General features: G+C 51.1%; 1 protein-coding gene across 1 annotated transcript in view; it reads left to right on the top strand.

The window, feature by feature from the left end:
• Nucleotides 1–23,195, top strand: part of Dchs1 (dachsous cadherin-related 1) — a 34,570-nt gene extending 11,375 nt beyond the window's left edge. Inside the window, exons 2-21 of the mRNA XM_021168723.2 lie at nucleotides 3,112–5,004; nucleotides 10,121–10,309; nucleotides 10,402–10,633; nucleotides 10,776–11,012; nucleotides 11,241–12,266; nucleotides 12,464–12,657; nucleotides 12,876–12,972; nucleotides 13,077–13,234; nucleotides 13,417–14,278; nucleotides 14,370–14,609; nucleotides 14,704–14,829; nucleotides 15,361–15,570; nucleotides 16,903–17,781; nucleotides 17,903–18,016; nucleotides 18,138–18,349; nucleotides 18,438–18,592; nucleotides 18,782–18,912; nucleotides 18,996–19,279; nucleotides 19,622–19,760; nucleotides 20,103–23,195. Of these exons, the coding sequence (XP_021024382.1) occupies nucleotides 3,226–5,004; nucleotides 10,121–10,309; nucleotides 10,402–10,633; nucleotides 10,776–11,012; nucleotides 11,241–12,266; nucleotides 12,464–12,657; nucleotides 12,876–12,972; nucleotides 13,077–13,234; nucleotides 13,417–14,278; nucleotides 14,370–14,609; nucleotides 14,704–14,829; nucleotides 15,361–15,570; nucleotides 16,903–17,781; nucleotides 17,903–18,016; nucleotides 18,138–18,349; nucleotides 18,438–18,592; nucleotides 18,782–18,912; nucleotides 18,996–19,279; nucleotides 19,622–19,760; nucleotides 20,103–22,714 (9,876 nt within the window). The 5' untranslated portion in view covers nucleotides 3,112–3,225 and the 3' untranslated portion in view covers nucleotides 22,715–23,195. The remainder of the gene's footprint in view (nucleotides 1–3,111; nucleotides 5,005–10,120; nucleotides 10,310–10,401; nucleotides 10,634–10,775; nucleotides 11,013–11,240; nucleotides 12,267–12,463; nucleotides 12,658–12,875; nucleotides 12,973–13,076; nucleotides 13,235–13,416; nucleotides 14,279–14,369; nucleotides 14,610–14,703; nucleotides 14,830–15,360; nucleotides 15,571–16,902; nucleotides 17,782–17,902; nucleotides 18,017–18,137; nucleotides 18,350–18,437; nucleotides 18,593–18,781; nucleotides 18,913–18,995; nucleotides 19,280–19,621; nucleotides 19,761–20,102) is intronic.
• Nucleotides 23,196–23,649: the final 454 nt, after the last annotated feature.

Here is a 23,649-nt window from a genome sequence, read left to right as displayed (position 1 = left end):
TGGGTTCATGTGTTCATGTATGCCATCTGAGTTCACACAGCCACAGGCATTTCTCTGAGTGTGTGTGTGTGTGTGTCGGGGGGGGTGATGTGGAGCATGAGACCCTGACCACTCCTTCAGCACCGATTGCCTGCTTACGATATATCTCTACTAAATCTTGAAAAGCCAGGGACAAGACCTGTCTGGCCTTCAGGAGCCTCCAGTCCAGTGCAGGAGTAGACACAAGAACACACCAGGACTGTTGAACAGCTTATTGGCTCTAATTGAAGCCCACCAGAGTGCACTGTTACATGGGGGCAGGGGTGGGGTATGCCAGAGATAAAATCCACACGAAGTTTAAACTGGATCTTGACTTTTTAATAACAACCCCATGGACAAGATTTTTGGGAGATGTCTTAGTCTGGGAGAACACCACTTATAAAGCAAGAAAGAATGGAGAAGCACATTAACATAAAGTTTGGGAATGCAATATGATGTGGGAGAAACTGTAAGCAGGGAACATGGAGAGATTGGCAGAACTCAGGGTGAGAAGACATTAATGGAAAGCGGACTTTATGATTGGGTCAGAGATATTCTGCCTAGAACAAGACACCCCTGAAACTTCAGCCACAAGTCTGTGCATATGTGTGTCTGTGCATATGTGTGTCTGTGCATATGTGTGTCTGTGCATATGTGTGCCTGTGCCTATGTGTGTCTGTGCATGTGTATGTGTGCCTATGTATGTCTGTGCATATGTGTGTGTCTGTGCCTGTGTGTGTCTGTGCATATGTGTGTCTGTGCATATGTGTATCTGTGCATATTGAGTCTGCATGCCTTTTGAGGTAGGGGGGCAGCAGTTTCCTGTTGTCAGGAATTGGGAATCAGTGAGAACCCTCTACAGACTGGTTAGGTAAGGATCTGTCTGGCAAAGTGACAGTGGAGCAAAAAAAAGGGTCCAGGTCAGAAGCAGGGAGATCAGAAAGGAGCTGTTGCAGAAATAGAAAGGCGAGCTGACAGTGCTTCAGCTTAAGATGGCAACCATGTAAACAGGCTAGAACTGAGGCGTGCCTGGGGGAAGTGGCCAGGCTTTAATAACAAAATAGAAATTAAGACTGGAGAACAGCAAAAACAAACAAACAAACAAACAAACAACCCAAAGAGAGCGTCTAGATTTCTGGTTCTGAGGTGTGGTGGATGGTGTTGCTATTCACAGGAAAGAACACAGAGGTGAAAAATCAGACTGAGGTTATGGCTAGTGCCCCCAGAGCTGGGGACTGAGAGATCACCGACAAATAGATTAGACGAAAGCATAGGAGTGGGAAAGCTGCCAGGCAGACTTTGAGGATAGCAAAAGATGACCTAGGACAAAGTCCTGAAAGGACTGGACAGAGGAGAAGAGCCTGTGAAGTAGCCTGGGCACAGCTGGGAGGTGGACAGGGAAAGTGTGGACAGAAATGGTGGTAAGGCCCAGAGTACTGGGCTTCAGGATTAGTTAGTGATCAGCGGTGCGGAATGATCCAGTAAGAGGAAGCGATGACTGGCTCAGTGGGAGAGTTGTCACAGAGAAGGGGGCCTCTCTATGGAGGGAGAGAGGGAGGTGACACAGAGGGCAAGTGAAGCAGCCTTACAGGGAGGCGTAACTTGGAACAGTCCCCTCTCCCTCCTGCAGCTGCCTCCCATCAGCCTGTGCTCCACCTTGTCACTGATTCTGCTCTTGCTTGTCACCCATAGGCTTCCTTCTCTTGGAACTTTAGCCACATTTGAGAACCTCGTTTCTTAGAGGGTTCCCAGAGGCACCTCCCCTCACTGGTTTTATTTTTCAGTGTCTGACACCTAAGGACACTTTGTCCAGTTGGTTTTCCGCAAGGAATTTGCCCATCATCCTTGATACCTCTGTCCTCTCATCCTGCCTTTAAGCAGTCATCAGACTCTGATGAGTCTACCCCCAGGCCCCTCTCACACACTTACCCATCACTCCCCGGTTTTTTGTTGTTGTGGTTGTTGTTGTTGTTGTTTGGGTTTTTTGTTTGTTTGTTTGGTTGGTTGGTTTTTTTGTTTTTGTTTTTGTTTTGTTTTTTTGGTTTTTCAAGACAGGGTTTTTCTGTATAGCCCTGGCTGTCCTGGAACTCACTTTGTAGACCAGGCTGGCCTCGAACTCAGAAATCTGCCTGCCTCTGCCTCCCAAGTGCTGGCACTCCCCATTTTTACTGCTTGCTGGCCCTCATCCAAATTAGCATGGAAACACTGCCATACCTCTACTACTTCCTGTTCTGTCTTCATTATGTTGTGTGTGAGCCCCTGCTCTCTGTATACACTCTGCACCAACATAACACCTCACCAGCGGGCAATGCTTTCCAGCTACCCCCAGACATTCTCAGCCCTTCTTCTAGTGTGGACTCTCAGCTCTCCTAAATTCTGTTCACTCTTCCAGAATTCTTTCCATATCCCTCATCTCTGCCCACCATTATGTAGCTAATATCTACTAATTGTTTTGCTCTTGGGCTTGCATGTTACTTCCTCAGAACAACTCTCCATGACTCTGTGAAGTCCCTTCCATCCTCTCCTGCTTCCAAATTTTCTTCATAGACATCTTCAAGGCTGTTCAACTCCTAGTTATAAGCTCCATGAAACCAGGAGCTGCTCCCTTTACTCATTGTTTGTAGTTGGCACTTAGCTCTTGTAGATGAGAGAGTAAAGTGGGGCTATGGAACGCTAAATATTTAAACACTGGTAGCAGCTATAAGGATTGACATTTCAAGCATGGTTACTACATGCGTTACTATAGGCTAGAAAGGGAGTATTAGTCCTTGGTGCAAAAAAAAAAAAAATGTAAGCAAAGGTCAGCCGTTTTAAGTTTAGAAATAGAAGAGGAAAGTTTGTAGGCATTTAGTCCCGTAAAGTAGGAGATGGAATAATCTGCGTAGAGACAAAGTTCAGCCTTTGCCAGGGGGCAGCCTGGAGGAGACTCCGGGGAATCCCAGGATTCCCAGGGCAGGATAGAAATGGATGAGCTGCCGCTCTAGCCCCTGCTGGCCCTGTGCACATCTGAGCTTTGGAGTGGTCAGATTCCCAGTCTCTCTGGCCTCTTAATCCTCCCCTGATAATGACCTTTTCCTTCTGCTTTTCACTCAGGTCAGGGAGTCTGAACTGCAGCTAAAGCCCAAGTTGGATCCGATCCAAACCCTGAAATCAAGCTGGACTAGGAGTCTGGTGTGGAGCTGGAGCTTCAGCTTGACTGGCCCTGCCATGCAGAAGGAGCTGAGTGTCGCACTTTCCTGTCCTGGCATGAAGAGCCTCAGGACTCTGTTACCATTGCTGGTGCTGTTGGGGGCTACAGTGCCAGGAAGCTGGGGTCAGGCTGGGAGCCTGGACCTACAGATCGACGAGGAACAACCAGCAGGCACGCTGATTGGAGACATCAGTGCAGGGCTTCCACCAGGCACAGCGCCTCCTCCCATGTACTTCATCTCTGCCCAGGAAGGCAGTGGCGTAGGCACAGACCTCGCTATTGATGAGCACAGTGGAGTGGTCCGTACAGCTCGGGTCCTAGACCGTGAGAGGAGAGACCGTTACCGCTTCACTGCAGTCACTCCTGACGGGGCCACCGTGGAAGTTACAGTGAGAGTAGCTGATATCAATGACCACGCACCAGCTTTCCCTCAGGCTCGGGCAACCCTGCAGATACCTGAGCATACAGCTCTTGGTACACGCTACCCACTGGAGCCTGCTCGTGATGCAGACGCCGGCCGCCTAGGAACCCAAGGGTATGCGCTATCTGGTGATGGGGCTGGAGAGACCTTTCGGCTGGAGACACGTCCTGGTCCTGGTGGAGCTCCAGTACCTGAGCTGGTGATTGCCGGGGAACTGGACCGGGAGAACCGCTCACACTACATGTTGCAGCTGGAAGCCTACGATGGTGGCTCACCTCCGCGGAGAGCACAGGCCCTGCTAGATGTGACACTTCTGGATATCAATGACCATGCCCCAGCTTTCAATCAAAGCCGATACCATGCTGTGGTATCTGAGAGTCTGGCCCCTGGAAGTCCTGTTTTGCAGGTGTTTGCTTCTGATGCTGATGCTGGTGCCAACGGAGCTGTGACTTATGAGATCAACAGGAGACAGAGTGAAGGTGATGGACCCTTCTCCATTGATGCACACACAGGGTTTCTGAGGCTGGAGCGCCCACTGGACTTTGAACAAAGGCGAGTTCATGAACTGGTGGTACAGGCACGGGATGGTGGGGCTCACCCAGAGCTTGGTTCAGCCTTTGTGACAGTGCATGTGCGAGATGCAAATGACAATCAGCCGTCCATGACTGTCATCTTCCTGAGTGCTGATGGCTCCCCCCGAGTGTCTGAGGCTGCCCCACCTGGACAGCTTGTTGCTCGAATCTCTGTGTCAGATCCAGATGATGGTGACTTCGCCCACGTCAATGTGTCCCTGGAAGGTGGAGAGGGCCACTTTGCTCTGAGCACCCAAGACAGTGTCATCTATCTGGTGTGTGTGGCTCGAAGGCTGGATCGGGAGGAGAGAGATGTCTATAACTTGCGAGTCACAGCCACGGACTCAGGCTCACCCCCACTTCGGGCCGAAGCTGCTTTTGTGCTACATGTCACTGATGTCAATGACAATGCACCTGCTTTTGACCACCAGCTCTACCGACCTGAGCCTCTGCCTGAAGTTGCATTGCCTGGCAGCTTCGTGGTACGGGTGACTGCCCGGGATCCTGACCAAGGCACCAATGGTCAGGTCACCTACAGTCTGGCTCCTGGCACTCACACTCACTGGTTCTCCATTGATCCCACTTCAGGCATCATCACCACAGCTGCCACACTGGACTATGAACTAGAGCCTCAGCCACAGCTTATTGTGGTGGCCACAGATGGGGGCCTGCCTCCTTTAGTCTCCTCAGCCACAGTTAGTGTGGCCTTACAAGATGTGAATGACAATGAGCCCCAGTTCCAGAGGACTTTCTACAATGCCTCGCTGCCTGAAGGTACCCAGCCTGGAACCTGTTTCCTGCAGGTGGGTAGCCCCTGTCCACAGCACTGTGAGCAGCAGTGGGTGTGAGGGTCACAGAGGACCCTACAGCAGCAGCCTAGCTTTGCAAGTGTTGGCAGTGACTTAAGCCAAAGGGGTTGGCCCTGTTCTGTGAGCTCCAACGTCTGTATAAGTAGTGTAATGAGAAGATGGAAGATGAGGTAGGGTGCAAGAGTTGAGACCAGTAAACTTGGCAGTTGAAGAAACTAAGATAGGATATGGAAGAAGAGTGTCATGTGGTATCAGGAAACAAAAGAAACACTCTGCAAAGCCTCTAAACTGCAGAGATGGCGTTTTTGTACACCCACATGGCTCCTGTTTCACAAAGGATAGCCCAGCATTTACAGAGTGCTCTATGCTTAGTCCAGTGTTATGCTCTGCTGGAAGAAACCTCTATCCCTTCCTTTGGACGGGAGCCTTGATGGGACACACGGATTCAAGGACAGAGATAAGAACAATCTAGTAAGATTCTAGTGTGCAGAGAGGGAGGACCTCACAGCAGACGAGGAAAGAGATGGGGAGAACATGAACCTAAGGATACAGTCTGAAGCCATATTGCAGAAATCTTTGGCCACCATGTGTTAGGGCTTTCCTCGGAAAATAAAAGAGGTCTTTGAACTTTGAGTCAGGAAGGACATGATTAGATTGTTTGTTTGCTTTTGGTTTTAAAGTAGCTAACTGGCTTTAAGGGTGAAGGGATCGATGTGTGGGTGACAAATCATTGCTCAGCACTGTAAGCCCAGCAATGTGCTCAGAGCAGAGAACAGGGGAAAGAGATTCCCATTCTCATGCAGGACTCAGTGTAAATAGGGAAATACAACAATAACTAGCACAGTAGAGGGTGACACTTCATGAAGTGCTTTGGAAGCCCAGAAGAATTAATGATGCTTGATGTGGACAGAGACACCTTGCCTACAGAAAGAAAGCTGTTGGATAAACACCACGATGTTGAGACTACAGTGTTTGGGTTGGTCTCAGTTATATAGATGAAAAAGAGTTTCTGGGAGAGAAGACAAACTAGTTAACAGGCTAGATAGCAGGCTCTGACTTTTCTTAAAAATCATAGGAAAGCCAGCCTGTCTTTTGGAAAGATGGCTTTTGCTACCCCATGAAATATAGCTGCGATAGAGAAGACTGAGGGTCAGAAGGTCTCAGCAGAGACCAGAGCATCTTCTCTGGGGCTGCCTGCTGGCCCAGACTTCTAGGCTAGTGCCTGGGTCTGGCTGATCTCTTGCCTTCTGGCCAGATTCTGGATATTTGCCTGCTTCTGCTGTCTGGCTCCACCACCCACTCTCACATATGTGCACTCTCTTGGCCAAGACCAGTGGATTATTGCTTCCAAACTTTTCCTCTCCCAGCTAGTTCCCGAAGCACAAGAGCAACTCTCCAGGTGGTTTCCTAGAGTTTTTGTTGTTAGAAACAATGAAGGAAAGATAAAAATGACCACTGGGAGTTCATAACTGCTACAAAGTCTTAACATTTGATTTATGCTATGTACATTTATTAAACACCCCGCCATATATGTCAATCACTATATTAGGGATACAGAATGTAGTAATGAATAAGCCCAAGTTGGAATAAGCCTTACCTTGCAAAGAAATAGCTTGTTGCGTTAAGAAAACTTCCACAGTAGGATAATAGACAACATGGAAGTTTTCCCAAAGCACAGGGGCTTTTGAATTGAGATCTAAAGAATAAAGGAGACTTCATGGAATGATCAGACAGGTGAAAGGTCCCAGGCTAGCTGACACATACAGAGGAGTGAGAGAACCTGACTTGTTTAAGGGGGTCCAAGTAGTGAGAGGAGAAGGTGAGACTGTACATGAGGCCAGCCAACTAGAGCCCACAGCAAGCCAATATTTTCCCTATGTAAAGCACTGAAGCTATTTATTTATTTATTTATTTATTTATTTATGTGGATTGGTGTTTTTACTCCATAGACATCTGTGTGAGGGTGTTGAATGCCCTGGAGCTGGAGTTACAGATAGTTGTGAGCTGCCATGTGGGTGCTGGGAATTGAACCTGGGACCTCTGGAACAGCCAGTGCTCTTTATCACAGCGCCATTTCTCCAGCCCTGAAGTTTTTTTGTTTTTTTAGTACAGGAAGAATATGATCAAATTTATCTCTCAACTGGTTGTCAGTATAGGCTAGTAGTTTACAGCTGGGGGGGGGGCAGTTTACATTCCAGAGGATACATTTAGCAATAGTTAGACATTTTGTATCATTAGAAGTGATGAGATGCTCCCAAGATCCAGTAGGTAGAGGCCTGGGATGCTGTTTACCATGATGTAATGCACACAGTAGCATCCAGCCTTAATAAAGGGGGTAGGGAGTAGGGAGATAAAGAAAAAAAATCTAGCCTAAAATGCCAGAAGTATGTGTTGGAGGGTCAGAATAGTCCAAAGGAGGAATGGCTCAGATGGAGATATATATATGAGTGATAATGAAGACTTATTGAATGCTAGGCTGATTGATATTCCAGGCAAGGGAAAAGAAAGAACTAGCTTCTGGCTTGAGTAAGTGGATGGAAGAGTCAGCAGGTTTGAAAGGATCATGGGTTTAATGTTGGACAGTTTAGATTTAAGGTCACAGTGGGACATCCAGGTGGAGATGTTGAACAGGCATCTGGATGTACAAGTTTTCAGCCTACGGGAATGGTCCCCTAAGCTTAGAGATTATTAGAGATAGTTCCTGAGGCTGGGAAAGTGAAAGAGGCCTGCAAGATGAAAAAAAAAAAAAAAAAGGCCAAGGAAAGAGTCCAGGAAACAGGATGAACAAGAGCAGACAGAATACAGTAAGTGGAGAAGAGCCCATGGTAGCGCGGAGCCAGTAGGAGGAGAAGCAGATTATTATAGTAAGAGATCAAAACAGAAGGCACTCAAAGGAAGGGTGTCAGGATGGAACCATACAGTAAGTTTAAAGTCTGGTAGGAAGGATCATAAAAAAGGGTCTCTCTTTTGTCCTTGAAATAGTGCTTCCGATTAGAGTCAGGGGGTCAAGTGCAGATACAAGGAGAAGCAATGAGGTTTCTAACAGCGTGAGAGCATGGGAGACGGCGATAAGAACCTGCTGAAAACAGTCCGCATTTACCGAGAAACCTCTGAGCAGGGGTTCAGGAAATTCACTTTGCCTTGGTCACTTCCAGTCAATGGCCCCTGAGCCTTTTGGGGGTCACTTCCTGACAACTCCCCCCACCCCACTGCTGTTTATTGCTTTCTTCCTGCAACAGAGTCAGGGGCGAGGTGTTTGACAGCTCCTGACAGTAGCTGCAGCTGTGCTGTTCCCTGTGTGGATAGACGCAAGGGGGAAGTCCGTCTCCTGGGATATCCGGGCCCACAGCCACTGGAAAGAGCTGGAGCAGGAGCTGTTTCCAGGGTTCAGCCATGGCAGGGTCTTAATGTCTCTCAGGAGGATAAACAATGGCACAGATCATTTCTGTCAAGGGCCTGGGCAACAATCAGAAATCCCTGGCCAGCTTTCTTTCCGAGCACATTTTCTGGCTGAGAAGGGGAACTCTCCAGCTTCCTCCTGCAGCATATCATGACCCCAAGGTCACTCTGCCCACAAAGAGCACTTTGTCACTGCCTGCAGCAGTCAGCCACCAGCTAGCCCACTATGGAGGGCTTAGTGTGTACCCTATGTGTAAAACTTAGAGTGAAAGGAAGTTTTGTTACAAAGCAGAGTGATCCGATGCCTATTCATTCAATGTACAAATGTGCCCAGAGCATGTACAGTGTACCTAGGCTAAAAGTGCACGAGCCACATCCAGAAATCACGGAGCAGACCCTGTAGTGATGGGATTCAACAGTGTAATGAATGCTTTCTGTAAAGATCAGACAAATATGCAGGAATGTTTGCAGCATGTTTGCAATCCTAGCACTTAGCTGGGGGAGGTTGGAGGATCCTGAGTTTAAGCCCAGCCTGAGCTGCATAGTGAAATCCCCATCTTAAAACAACACTTCCCAGGGCTGGAGAGATGGCTCAGAGGTTAAGAGCACTGACTGCTCTTCCAGAGGTCCTGAGTTCAATTCCCAGCAACCACATGGTGGCTCACAACTATCTGTAATGGGATCCAATTCCCTCTTCTGGTGTATCTGAAGAAAGCAACACTCATTCACATACATAAAATAAATAAATAAATAAATCCTTAAAGGGAATAGCAAAGGAGAATCTATTATTTAAAAAAAAAATCCCTACACACAAGATTAGACTTAAAATATCAATCTTAGTAACTGTTTATCAACCAGTTCTCTGCCAAATAGAACAGACAGAAGATGAGGCTAGCAATTTCCTGTTACCCTCTGGAATTAGGGACTGCTGCCCTTGACACTTGACTTTGAACTTGGTCCTCATTATATGCAGATTCACTACTCTCTGTGAAAAATGTGTTTGTAACCCCAGACATGTGTAGAGACGAGTCACCTAATATGTAGGTTCCTACCTTGAGGCCGAAGCAGGTGACATTTTGCTTTCTACTTCAGTTCTCATCCTGTGATCAAGTGAACTTGTGTTCTGTTTCAGTGACACTTTTTGTTGCACGCTTGTGCTTTTTACTAGTGATCTTTGTTGTCCGAAACAATCCCCAAGTAGAACAGTGTAGTTTTACTTAGTGCAGTAGAAGGTTGTGACATGCCTTTTAGAATAAAATGCATGATTAGGTGAGCTTTGGTCAGACACGAGTTATAGTACCTAAGTGAACCATGGCTGCATCTTTTCTGTATTGTGTCTGGGAAGGCAATGCTAATGAATCAACACCATATATTAAAGTGCCTTCAAACACACATCAAATAAGGTTACCCATTGATGACTGCAGCTGTGCTGCTGCCCACAGGGATTCATGCAGAAGAAAGTCTGTCTCCTGGGATATCTGGGCCCACAGCCACAGTAAAGAGCTGTTTCCAAGGTTCAGCCTTGGCAGGGTCTTATTTGCTATTTAACAACAACAAAAAAAAAATTGTAACCAGAGCCTCCCAGGAACCTAAGTGGTGGGATCTGGCTTGAGGTTGGGTTTTGGTTCAGGTTTTAGTCCTCTGTGCATCTCCATTTAGCCCTTTTCTGACCAGCAAGTGGGGAGCATCACTTACCCCAGCCTCTCCCCAGGTAACAGCTACAGATGCGGACAGTGGCCCATTTGGCCTCCTCTCCTATTCCTTGGGTGCTGGGCTTGGAGCTTCTGGACCCCCCCCATTCCGCATTGACGCCCACAGTGGTGATGTGTGTACCACCCGGACCCTGGACCGTGATCAGGGACCTTCAAGCTTTGACTTCACGGTGACAGCTATCGATGGGGTAAGTAAACAGACCTTGGCCAAGGAGATTGGGGTAGAGTTTTTACCAGAGTTAGACAAGGCCTATTGACTGACGGCTACATGTCCCACCAGGGAGGCCTCAAGTCCATGGTGTACGTGAAGGTATTTGTGGCAGATGAGAATGACAACCCACCTCAGTTTTATCCACGGGAGTATGCTGCCAGTCTGAGTGCTCAGAGTACACCAGGCACAGCTGTGCTGAGGGTGCATGCCCATGACCCTGACCAGGGACCCCATGGGCGGCTTTCCTACCATATCCTGGCTGGCAACAGTCCCCCACTCTTTGCATTGGATGCACACTCAGGTAAGGATCCCCCTATCACCAGTACCTGCTACCAGCCTCCTCTTCCCACTTACTTAAATATTACCTAAATATTGCCTCCTCTTTCCAGGACCTCCCCCCCTCTTCTTTTCTCCATCTATGTTTGCTTCTCTTCCTTCTCCAGGGCTGTTGACAGTAGCCTGGCCCTTAGGCAGACGGGCTAATTCTGTGGTGCAGCTGGAGATCGGGGCTCAGGATGGAGGTGGTCTACAAGCAGAACCCATTGCCCGAGTCAACATCAGCATTGTGCCTGGGACCCCCACACCACCTATATTTGAGCAACTACAGTATGTTTTTTCAGTGCCAGAAGATGTGGCACCCGGCACCAGTGTGGGCATAGTCCAGGCACACAACCCACCAGGTATCAGATATCCCAGTACCATCTCAGGGTGACCCTAGAACAGCATACCGCAGGGAACTCTATTACAAAACAGCATGGCACTTGAATACCACCCTAATGCCAACCAGTTTCCCTGCCAACACCGGCCCCTTTCTGAATACTCTGCAAAACACAAACGTGGGACCTGCCCTTCTTGGGATTAATAGGTGAGCCCTACCTCTTTCCTAATGTTTTTCTCTTTCTCCCTAGGTCGCTTAGGGCCTGTGACCCTCACCCTATCAGGTGGGGACCCCCGAGGGCTCTTCTCCCTAGATTCACCCTCAGGGCTATTAAAAACACTTCGCCCTCTAGACCGGGAGCTCCTGGGACCTGTCCTAGAGCTAGAAGTTCGAGCAGGCAGTGGAACCCCACCAGTGTTTGCTCTGGCTCGGATCCGTGTGCTGCTGGATGATGTGAATGATAACTCTCCTGCCTTCCCTGCACCTGAAGACACTGTACTGTTGCCACAAAACACTGCTCCAGGGACTCCCGTCTATACACTGCGCGCTCTAGACCCTGACTCAGGAGCTAACAGTAGAATCACCTTTAATCTACTTGCTGGGGGTGATGGATTGTTCACTGTGGATCCCACCACAGGCCATGTCCGGCTCATGGGACCTCTGGGGACTCCTGGGGGACCAGCCCATGAGTTGGAGGTGGAGGCCCGGGATGGAGGCTCCCCACCACGCACCAGCCACTTCCGACTTCGTGTGGTGATACAGGATTTGGGAATCCATGGGCTGGCTCCACGATTTGATAGCCCTACCTACCGTGTGGACTTACCTTCGGGCACTACCACCGGAACTCAGATCTTGCAAGTGCAGGCCCAGGCACCAGATGGGAGCCCTGTCACTTACCATCTTGCAGCAGATGGAGCCAGTAACCCCTTTGGCCTGGAGTCACAGAGTGGGTGGCTGTGGGTACGGACAGCACTAGACCGTGAGTCCCAGGAGTTATACACATTGAAGGTGATGGCTGTATCCGGTTCCAAAGCTGAACTGGGGCAACAGACAGGCACAGCCACAGTGAGGGTCATTATCCTCAACCAAAATGACCACAGTCCCCGCTTGTCTGAAGAGCCCACCTTTCTGGCTGTAGCAGAGAATCAACCCCCAGGGACCAGTGTAGGCCGAGTCTTTGCCACTGACAGAGACTCAGGTCCTAATGGGCGTCTGACCTACAGCCTTCAACAGCTTTCAGAAGACAGCAAGGCCTTCCGCATCCACCCCCAGACTGGTAAGCACTTAGACCTCACAGCCTCATCTTCAGACTGGCAAATACCCAGGCAGGGTCCTTAGCCCAGATGTTGGCTGTAAGGATCAGGATTCAGCCTGGAGTTTAGCCTTGGTACTTGTTCACACTTCCTAGCCATAGCTAGTCCCTAGGCTCTGCATCCTTAATCATCCCATCACAGTCTCCATCTCCACTTCCAGGAGAAGTGACTACACTCCAAACCCTGGACCGAGAGCAGCAGAGCAGCTTCCAGCTCCTGGTGCAAGTGCAGGATGGGGGTAGTCCACCTCGCAGTGCCACAGGCACTGTGCATGTCGCAGTGCTCGACCTCAATGACAACAGTCCCACCTTCCTGCAGGCTTCAGGGGCTGCTGGTGGGGGCCTCCCTATACAGGTATGTAAAGCCCCAGGACCATGTTCTGAAGTAGTATAAGGGACATAGGGAGGGGTCTCCCCATTAAGCTGTGAGTATAGGTAAGAGAGACCACCTCCTGGAACAGATATAAGACAAAAGGAAAAACAGTTGTACCTATGTATAGATGGATGAAAGCCAATTCTGGGTTGTTTTAAGCATTGGAAGAAGACAACTGTAAGCAAGTTGTGTTCCCACAGGTACCAGATCGAGTGCCTCCAGGAACATTGGTGACAACTCTACAGGCCAAAGATCCAGATGAGGGGGAGAATGGGACCATCCTATACACCCTAACTGGTATGGGGGCAGGAAGAAGGGAGCCTGGGAGTGATCAGAGCTCTCATTGGCCTGCTTTGCTCTGGCTGCCAAAACCTCATCTTTTTCTCTCTGCTTGTCCCTAGGTCCTGGCTCTGAGCTCTTTTCTCTGCATCCTCACACCGGGGAGCTGCACACAGCAGCATCCCTGGTTAGAGCTGAGAGGCCTCACTATGTACTAACTCTAAGTGCTCACGACCAGGGCAGCCCCCCTCGAAGTGCCAGCCTCCAACTGCTCGTGCAGGTATGACTGCCATCCCTAGAGTCCCCTGGTCTGGCCCTCAGGGTCTCCTCTTATAGATCCATATTCTTGAGATCCTTCGACTCTCTTTGTCAGTCCACCCTAACCGCCCTTCCCTAAACCAGCACAGAGGCGCTTTTACAGGGATCCTTCTGATTCCGTTTCCCTGCTCTGGTATGCAATAGGTACTTCCCTCAACTCGTATGGTGGAGTCACCAGATCTCATAGAAGCTGACTCGGCGGCAACAGTGCCTGTAGTACTTACAGTGACAGCAGCTGAGGGGCTTCGACCTGGATCCCTGTTGGGTTCGGTGGCCCCTCAGGAGCCAGCTAGTGTGGGCGTACTCACCTATACTCTGGTTGGTGGCGCGGACCCTGAGGGCACCTTCGCGCTGGACTCAACCTCCGGTCGCCTGTACTTGGCGCGTCCCTTGGACTTCGAGGCTGGGCCAGCCTGGCGCGCGCTCACTGTGCGCGCCGAGGGGCCGGGAGGCGCAGGCGCGCGGCTGTTGAGAGTGCAGGTGCGTGTTCAGGACGAGAACGAGCACGCGCCAACTTTTGCGCGCGACCCCTTGGCACTGGCGCTACCAGAGAACCCCGACCCTGGTGCCACGCTATACACTTTCCGCGCATCAGATGCCGATGGCCCAGGTCCCAACAGTGAGGTGCGATACCGCCTGCTGAGGCAGGAGCCCCCGGTGCCCGCCCTGCGCTTGGACGCGCGCACTGGGGCGCTCAGCGCTCCTCGTGGTCTGGATCGAGAGACCACACCTGCGCTGTTACTGCTCGTGGAAGCCACCGACCGGCCAGCCAATGCCAGCCGCCGCAGGGCAGCGCGCGTTTCGGCGCGCGTCTTTGTCACGGATGAAAATGACAACGCCCCGGTCTTCGCCTCCCCATCACGGGTGCGCCTCCCAGAGGATCAGCCCCCTGGGCCCGCAGCACTGCACGTGGTAGCTCGGGATCCAGACCTAGGGGAGGCTGCCCGGGTGTCCTATCGCCTTGCGGCTGGAGGGGACGGCCACTTCCGGCTACACGCGACCACTGGTGAGAGTAGGGTCGGGGATGGGGAGGCATGGAGGGTGCTGAAATGCAAGGAAAGCTAAAGCAGGCTACCAACCATCTTACTGCTGCCTAGGAGCGCTGTCCGTGGTGCGGCCTTTGGACCGTGAACAGCGAGATGAGCATGTACTGACAGTGGTGGCCTTGGACCATGGCTCCCCTCCACGTTCATCCACTCAGCTCCTGACTGTCAGTGTTGTTGACGTCAACGACGAGGCACCGGCTTTCCCTCAGCAGGAGTACAACGTCATCCTTCGTGAGAACAGTCCCGCTGGCACTTCTCTGCTCACTCTGAAGGCAACTGACCCTGACCTTGGTAAGACCTGTGGGAATGAATTTTGGCAGGGGTGGAGTGAGGGAATAAAAAGTATACTTACCCTCTGATCGTCCTCCATGCTGCCTCTCCTCAGGGGCCAATGGGCAAGTGACTTATGGGGGTGTCTCTGGCGAGAGCTTCTCTCTGGACCCAAACACTGGAGTTCTTACGACTCTGAGGGCTCTGGACCGGGAGGAGCAGGAGGAGATCTATTTGACAGGTATACTGATGGGACTTCCAAAAGCTAGAGGCTTTGTATACAACACAGCTCCTGTTATAAGGAAGTATCAAGGTAGAGAGTAGGAAGAACTAAGTTCTAGCCTGCCAACACTAGTTTTCCAGTGCATACTGTCACCACCAAGCCTTCCATACCTCCGGCTCATACTGCAGCCACTCATCAGAGCAGCATATTGATATTAGCAGAGAGGTTAAGAGACTTGCTCAAATTAACAGGATTTGGAAGTAGCAGGACTGAGAGCTGAGTACAGGCTTTGATACCTAATTTATTGTCTTTCCTGTCACATCGCCTCCAACTGAAGCATATCTTGCATGTAGTCAGCCTGAGACATAGAGAGGAAAGAATCTTTTCTGGCATGTGTTGTGTATGTCTTATGTGTGTGCCCCAATGTATGCTGTGAGATAGACATTTTCTGTTTTATATGTGCATCTGGTGAACATGTGTGAATGCTGTAGTAAGGGTTTCTTCATGGCACTGGGTAGGGTACACCTTGCTGGTTTTGTTTCTCCACAGTATATGCCCGGGATAGAGGCTTGCCACCCCTGTTAACGCACATCACAGTGCGAGTGACTGTGGAAGATGAAAATGACCATACTCCAACTTTTGGGAACACCCACCTCTCCCTGGAAGTGCCTGAAGGCCAGGACCCCCAAACCCTAACCACACTAAGAGCCTCTGATCCAGATGGGGGACTCAATGGACAGCTACAGTACCGCATCCTTGGTGAGAGGCATTCAGTTTCACAAGAATGCCTTGCTTGGCAGCCCTTACTTGCCCAGTTCTTACTGCTTCTTGGCCCTTGCCAGTTTCTGTCAACATTTCTATCTCCTCCTCCTCCTCCTCCTTTCTCCTCCCTCTCCCTCTCCCTCTCCCTCTCCCTCTCCCTCTCCTTCTCCTTCTCCCTCTTCTTCTTCTTCTTCTTCTGTGTCTTTTCTGCATATCGGTGTATTTGAGGTGCCTCTTCTGGCACGTCCATATCTTTATCTTTCTCTACACCTATTTTCCTTATCCTATTCATTTTCTTATGTTTTACTCTTATATTCCTTTTATTCTTGTTTTGGTTTTTGTTTTTTGTTTTTTGTTTTTTTCGAGACAAGGTTTCTCTGTATAGCCCTGGCTGTCCTGGAACTCACTCTGTAGACCAGGCTGGCCTCGAACTCAGAAATCTGCCTGCCTCTGCCTCCCGAGTGCTGGGATTAAAGGGGTGGGCCACCATGCCCGGCGTTTCCTATTATTCTTATATCCTTATTATATTTTATTCTTATATCTTATATTCCTTATATACCACACAGTCAATTATCCTCAGTTTATTTATTTATTTAGTTAGTTAGTCTCTAAAATTTTGTGTGTATGTGATGGTGTCTCAACTGTGTTGTTCAGGCTGGTCTTGAACTCATGAATGTCCAATTTCAGGTTCCAGAGTAGCTGGGATTATATCACTAACCCATCTACACTCTTAAGTTTTGAGACTCCTAAAGAGTTCTTATGTAACCTGTTCTGGATTTGCTGTGTTTTATGTTAAAACTTACCAAAAAAATTAAATATCATGAAGGAACAATTAAGACAATCACTTGCTATTTCGGAATAGGAAAACATTAAGATTTCAAACATATTGTTGAACAGTATTGAGGTTTCAGTGATCTTAAGTGTTACTGAAGGTAGCCAGCATGAACTGAATTTCTGATAATACACTTATTTTTTTTTTCTATCTAGAAAACACAGTACACAAATACAAGTTCGGTCAACTAAGTAATACAGCAGCCGCAAACCCCATTTTACATTTGTGAAATGAGAACGAAAAGACTACATAGTGTTTTAAGAAAACACTTTGATCTTATATTATGTATATTAAAAGGATCTGGGGGACTCAGAGGCCCAAGACATCCTACGTGTTTATAATGTCCTCTTTGCCCTTGATGTTTCTGTTTTCTCTTTATCTTTGGGTTTCTTTTCCTTTCTTCTGCTTCCTTTTACTGCCTGATCCCTGCTGTTATCTACCAAGCATCCCACCCATAGGCTAACATGTACGTGTCTGTGTGTTCATATTCTCTGCAGATGGGGACCCTTCAGGAGCCTTTGCACTAGATCTCACTTCTGGGGAGTTTGGCACCATGAGGCCACTAGACCGGGAGGTAGAGCCAGCATTCCAGCTGCAGATAGAGGCCAGAGATGGAGGCCAGCCAGCCCTCAGTGCCACCTTGCTTGTGACAGTGACAGTGCTGGATGCCAATGACCATGCACCAGTCTTTCCTGTGCCTTCTTATTCTGTGGAGGTGCCTGAGGATGCACCGGTAGGGACCCTACTGCTGCAGCTACAGGCTCATGACCCGGATGATGGGGACAATGGCCGTGTGATGTACTACCTGGGTGCAGGTACAGCGGGGGCCTTCCTGCTGGAGCCTACCTCTGGGGAACTGAGCACAGCTACAGCCTTGGACAGAGAACACTGTGCCAGCTATGCCTTTTCTGTGACCGCAGTGGATGGTGCAGCTGCTGGGCCTCTGAGCACCACAGTACCAATCACCATCACAGTGCGAGATGTCAATGATCATGCACCCGCTTTCCCCACGAGTCCTCTCCGCCTACGCCTACCCCGCCCAGGTCCGAGCCTCAACAAACCAACCCTGGCTCTGGCCACACTTCGAGCTGAAGATCGAGATGCTGGTGCCAATGCCTCCATTCTATACCGGCTGGCGGGCACACCACCACCTGGCACCACTGTGGACTCTTACACTGGAGAAATCCGTGTGGCTAGATCCCCTGTGGCTCTTGGACCCCGGGATCGTGTCCTCTTCATTGTAGCTACTGACCTTGGACGCCCAGCTCGCTCTGCCACTGGCGTGGTCATTGTTGGAATACAGGGAGAGCCTGAGCGTGGACCCCGCTTTCCCAGAGCTAGTAATGAGGCTGTGCTCCGTGAAAATGCACCACCAGGTGGGTCCCTGGTTATATGTGCCAAATTTAAACTCCTGGAAGGCCTAGGGTTTATAATCATTGGCAATGTAGTGACCATAGTCCAGTCAATACCACATTTCCTCTCTTGTCTTCCCTACAGGGACTCCAGTTATCTCCCCAAAGGCTGTCCATTCAGGAGGTTCAAATGGACCAATTACTTATAGCATTCTCAGTGGGAATGAGAGAGGGATATTCTCCATCCAACCTAGCACAGGTAAGGAACAGGAACAGAGGAAGGGGAAAGGCCTGCGAGGGAGTAGGGAGGAGTTGCCCTTAGAGAATGAGGCTCCAGAACAAGGAAAGGAGCTATTGCTGATGTGGCCCATCCCCCACAGGAGCCATCACAGTTCGCTCAGCAGAGGGTCTTGACTTTGAAACAAGCCCACGGCTGCGGCTGGTGCTACAGGCAGAGAGTGGAGGAGCCTTTGCTTTCTCAGTGCTGACCCTGACCCTTCAAGATGCCAATGACAACGCTCCCCGTTTCCTGCGGCCTCACTATGTGGCTTTCCTGCCAGAGTCTCGACCCTTGGAGGGGCCCCTGCTGCAGGTGCGGGGTGTGATGGGAAAATAAGGGACTGGGCTGGTCAGGCTTACTTGTGGCCAAGCCAGGGTCAGCAATCTTCTACACTCACCAGGTGGAAGCCGATGACCTGGACCAAGGCTCTGGAGGACAGATCTCCTACAGTCTGGCTGCATCCCAGCCAGCACGGGGCTTGTTCCATGTAGACCCAGCCACAGGCACTATCACTACCACAGCCATCCTGGACCGGGAAATCTGGGCAGAAACACGGTGAGACCTGGCACCCATGAGTCCAAGACCCCAAGTCTGTATGTATTCAAGCCTATCTTGGGTTTCTCTCACTCCTCAGGTCATACCTTGAATCCCCCCGATGCAAAGCTTTGTCCTGAATCCTCCTTGCCCTTCCCAGGGTTCCCTCCTATTTCTAGGCCCTGCTCCCTGACTATGCTCTGTGTCTAGGCTGGTACTGATGGCCACAGACAGAGGAAGCCCAGCACTGGTGGGCTCAGCTACCCTGACAGTGATGGTCATCGATACCAATGACAATCGTCCCACCATCCCCCAGCCCTGGGAGCTCCGAGTATCAGAAGGTGAGGGTTGCATGAAACAAGAGGTAGGAGTGGCTCCTGGGGTGAGGATAGTTCTGCAATCACCCTTCCCTTGGGTTTTGCAGATGCACTGTTGGGCTCAGAGATCGCACAGGTGACTGGGAATGATGTGGACTCTGGACCAGTGCTATGGTATGTGCTGAGCCCATCGGGGCCTCAGGATCCCTTCAGTATTGGCCGGTATGGAGGACGTGTCTCCCTCACGGGCCCCCTGGACTTTGAGCAGTGTGACCACTACCACCTACAGCTGCTGGCACATGATGGGCCTCATGAGGGCCATGCCAACCTCACAGTGCTTGTGGAAGATGTCAATGACAATGTACCTACCTTCTCACAAAGCCTCTACCAGGTACCAGCTCTGTCTGGATGTCCCCATACCTGGATCTGGGGTTCTTCCTGTTAGAGCAATGGGAAAGAGGCAGAAGTGGACGGACTGGGCTGGATGTTAGGGTTGATGTTGGAATGGGTGGGGAGCATCCCATTTTAGGCTGGCTTTCCAGGTCCTGGGAACTACATCCAAGTTCTGTATCCAGTGGTGAGAAGGGAGAGGGTGGACAGTTCTTAAGCTAAGGAGTATGGTTCTAAGCTGAACACCAGGCACAGTTCATGGGGCCAACCTCCAGCTCCTAGGCTAAGGGAATGGTGGGGCATCTGGGAAGCTTGGCTGTAAACACTTTCTGTTACTCCTCAGGTAATGATGTTGGAGCACACCCCTCCGGGCAGCGCCATTCTCTCCGTCTCTGCCACGGACAGAGACTCGGGTGCCAATGGTCACATATCTTACCATCTGGCTTCCCCTGCTGAGGGCTTCCGTGTCGACCCTAACAATGGTATGTCTTCCCCATAATCTAATCCCTTTATTGTTGACTCTATTGGTTTATATTTGGTGCCTAGTTCTAAAATTGGTTACTTCATCATATTATTTCTGGATCTCTGACTCAGCAAGGGCATCCACTCCATTCTATCTTTAATAAATAGTCCCTCCTGACTGTTTATCTAAAAGCTGTTTCCTGAACTTTGAATACCTGAGGACACTACATGCTGTCCCAGCACATGGGCCGTTCTTACAAGTCTGACTCCCAAAGCCATTGCCTAGACCCTGGAGAATAGCTCTTGTTGACACAGTGACATTTACTGAATGCTTGTTTCTTCCCCTCCCCCTCTCATCTCAGGAACTCTTTTCACAACAGTAGGAGCAATGGCCTTGGGTCATGAGGGGCCAGGAGTGGTGGATGTGGTACTGGAAGCCCGAGACCATGGGGCTCCGGGTCGGACAGCACAGGCCACGGTGCATGTGCAGCTGAAGGACCAGAATGACCATGCCCCAAGCTTCACATTGCCACACTACCGTGTTGCTGTGTCTGAAGATTTGCCCCCTGGTTCCACCCTGCTCACCCTGGAGGCCACAGATGCTGATGGAAGCCGCATCCATGCTACTGTGGACTACAGCATCATCAGTGGCAATCGGGGCCGAGTTTTCCAGCTGGAACCCCGTCTGGCTGAGGTCGGGGACGGTGTTGGGCCAGGTCCCCAAGCATTGGGCTGCCTAGTGTTGCTTGAACCTCTAGACTTTGAAAGCCTGACACAGTACAATTTAACTGTGGCTGCAGCTGATCGGGGACAGCCACCCCGCAGTTCAGCCGTGCCAGTGACTGTCACTGTGCTGGATGTCAATGACAACCCACCCGTCTTTAACCGAGCATCCTACCGTGTGACAGTACCCGAGGACATGCCTGTTGGAGCTGAGCTATTGCATGTGGAGGCCTCTGATGCTGACCCTGGACCTCATGGCCTTGTGCATTTCACTCTTAGTTCAGGTGACCCTCTGGGCCTCTTTGAGCTGGATGAGAACTCGGGTGCCTTGAGGCTGTCCCGCCCTCTGGACTGTGAAATCCAGGCTCAACACCAGCTTGTGGTGCAGGCAGCTGACCCTGCTGGAACACACTTTGCTTTGGTACCAGTGACAGTTGAGGTCCAGGATGTGAATGACCATGGTCCAGCCTTCCCATTGAGCCTGCTCAGCACTAGCCTTGCTGAGAATCAGCCTCCAGGCACTCTTGTGACCACACTACACGCGATTGATGGGGATGCTGGGACTTTTGGTAGACTCCGATATAGCCTGTTGGAGGCAGTGCCAGGGCCTGAGGGTCGTGAGGCATTTTCACTGAACAGCTCAACAGGGGAATTGCGGGCACGGGTGCCTTTTGACTATGAGCACACAGGAAGCTTCCGTCTACTAGTGGGTGCTGCCGATGCTGGGAATCTCTCAGCCTCTGTCACTGTGTCAGTACTGATTACTGGAGAAGATGAATATGACCCTGTATTCTTGGCTCCGTCTTTCCATTTCCAAGTGCCAGAAGGTGCCCAGCGAGGCCACAGCTTGGGTCACGTGCAGGCCACAGATGAGGATGGAGGTGCTGATGGTCTGGTGCTCTACTCGCTGGCTACCTCTTCCCCCTATTTTGGTATCAACCAGACAACAGGTGCTTTGTACTTGCGAGTGGACAGTCGCGCACCAGGAAGTGGAACAACCACCTCTGGGGGTGGGGGCCGAACCCGACGTGAAGCACCTCGGGAGTTAAGGCTAGAGGTAGTAGCAAGAGGGCCTCTGCCTGGATCCCGGAGTGCCACAGTACCTGTGACTGTGGATATTACCCACACTGCTCTAGGCCTGGCACCTGACCTCAACTTGCTATTGGTTGGGGCTGTGGCAGCCTCCTTGGGAGTTGTGGTGGTGCTTGCCCTGGCAGCTCTGGTCCTGGGCCTTGTTCGGGCGCGAAGCCGCAAGGCTGAGGCAGCCCCTGGCCCGATGTCACAGACAGCACCCATAGCCAGTAGCTCTTTACAGAAACTGGGTCGGGAACCCCCCAGTCCACCACCCTCTGAACATCTGTATCATCAGACTCTCCCCAGCTACGGTGGGCCAGGAGCTGGAGGTCCCTACCCTCGTGGCGGCTCCCTGGACCCTTCACATTCAAGTGGCAGAGGCTCAGCAGAGGCTGCAGAGGATGACGAGATCCGCATGATCAATGAGTTTCCCCGAGTGGCCAGTGTAGCCTCCTCCCTGGCTGCTCGAGGCCCTGACTCTGGCATCCAGCAGGATGCGGATGGATTGAGTGACACGTCTTGTGAGCCTCCTGCCCCTGACACCTGGTACAAGGGCAGAAAGGCAGGGTTGCTGCTGCCAGGCGCAGGAGCCACTCTGTACCGAGAGGAGGGGCCTCCAGCCACTGCTACAGCCTTCCTGGGGGGCTGTGGCCTGAGCCCTGCACCCGCTGGGGACTATGGCTTCCCAGCAGACGGGAAGCCGTGTGTAGCTGGAGCACTGACGGCCATCGTGGCTGGTGAGGAAGAGCTCCGTGGCAGCTATAACTGGGACTATCTGTTGAGCTGGTGCCCTCAGTTCCAGCCTCTGGCCAGTGTCTTCACAGAAATTGCTCGGCTCAAGGATGAAGCTCGTCCGTGTCCTCCAGCTCCCCGTATTGACCCACCACCCCTCATCACTGCTGTGGCACACCCAGGAGCCAAGTCTGTTCCCCCAAAGCCTGCAAGCACAGCTGTAGCCCGGGCCATCTTCCCACCAGCCTCTCACCGTTCCCCTATCAGCCATGAAGGCTCCCTCTCCTCAGCTGCCATGTCCCCCAGCTTCTCACCCTCACTGTCTCCTTTGGCTGCTCGCTCTCCCGTTGTCTCACCGTTCGGGGTAGCCCAGGGCCCCTCAGCTTCAGCACTCAGCACAGAGTCTGGCCTGGAGCCTCCGGATGACACAGAGCTGCGCATCTAGCTGTGGCCCTAACTGGGCCCCGACCTGGGACACGTCCAGTGTCCCCAAAGCAGGCCCCATTCTCAGCCTGCCCTGGGCAGCCTCGGACCATGACTGACCATGGGGAGGCCACCACCAGTCCCCTGCTCTCCACCTTAAACTCTTATAGCTGGAACAGGTCCCACATTTCTCCGCAGTTCCTTCAGCACTAGGACCACAGAGGGCCTGTTGGTCATGACCTGTGGCCAGATCCAGTGTGGAGAGAAATAAGAATGAGGCAACAGCCTTGGGTTCTCTTCAGCCAAGACTTCCTGCCCTGCACCAGCGCCCTGCACCAGCGCCCTGCGATGGAGCTGAGACTTTATTTATTGGGGGGTAGGGGGATGGGGAGGTCCCTCCAATCTGGGCCCAGCTCTTTTGGGTTCTTCTGACATCCCTGCCCCTGCCCAGAACAAGTGCCAATTCTCACTCTGGAGCCTTAATAAACTGCAGTTTGTATCCAGCCTCCGGTTCTGTTCTGTCAGGGTAACCAGAAGTCACTGGCATAGCACTGTGGATACCTGGCACAGTAGCCAAGGAGGCCCAGAGGGAGGGCAGACAACAGGACATGTAGGAGTAGGGTTGGCACTGAGAGCTCAGAAGCCTTGGGATCTCTGCTGCTTTCCCCTCTAACATGGTCAGGACTCGAACTGCAGTGGTTTCCTGCAGAGACTGACGGAGTAGGAAGCAGTCTAGGATCCTAAGCCTGAGGGTCTGGAATAAGATATGGTGATTATTAAGAGTAGGTAAGTGAAGAAATCTCCAACCCTACCCCCCCCCCCCACACACACACCTTGGAAACATGAAATGTTCACATTCATAAGAGCTCACATTAGTTGAGTCTTTGCCAGGTCAGTCTTGGCTCAATATGCTTGCTTTATTGCAATGTCCATTTTTACTCCCAAGTATGAGGCACA

The sequence above is a fragment of the Mus caroli genome, chromosome 7 (assembly GCF_900094665.2).
Source record: "Mus caroli chromosome 7, CAROLI_EIJ_v1.1, whole genome shotgun sequence".
Lineage (NCBI taxonomy): Eukaryota > Metazoa > Chordata > Mammalia > Rodentia > Muridae > Mus > Mus caroli.
Note: the sequence above shows the minus strand (reverse complement) of the source record. Positions and strands in the feature narration are given on the sequence as shown.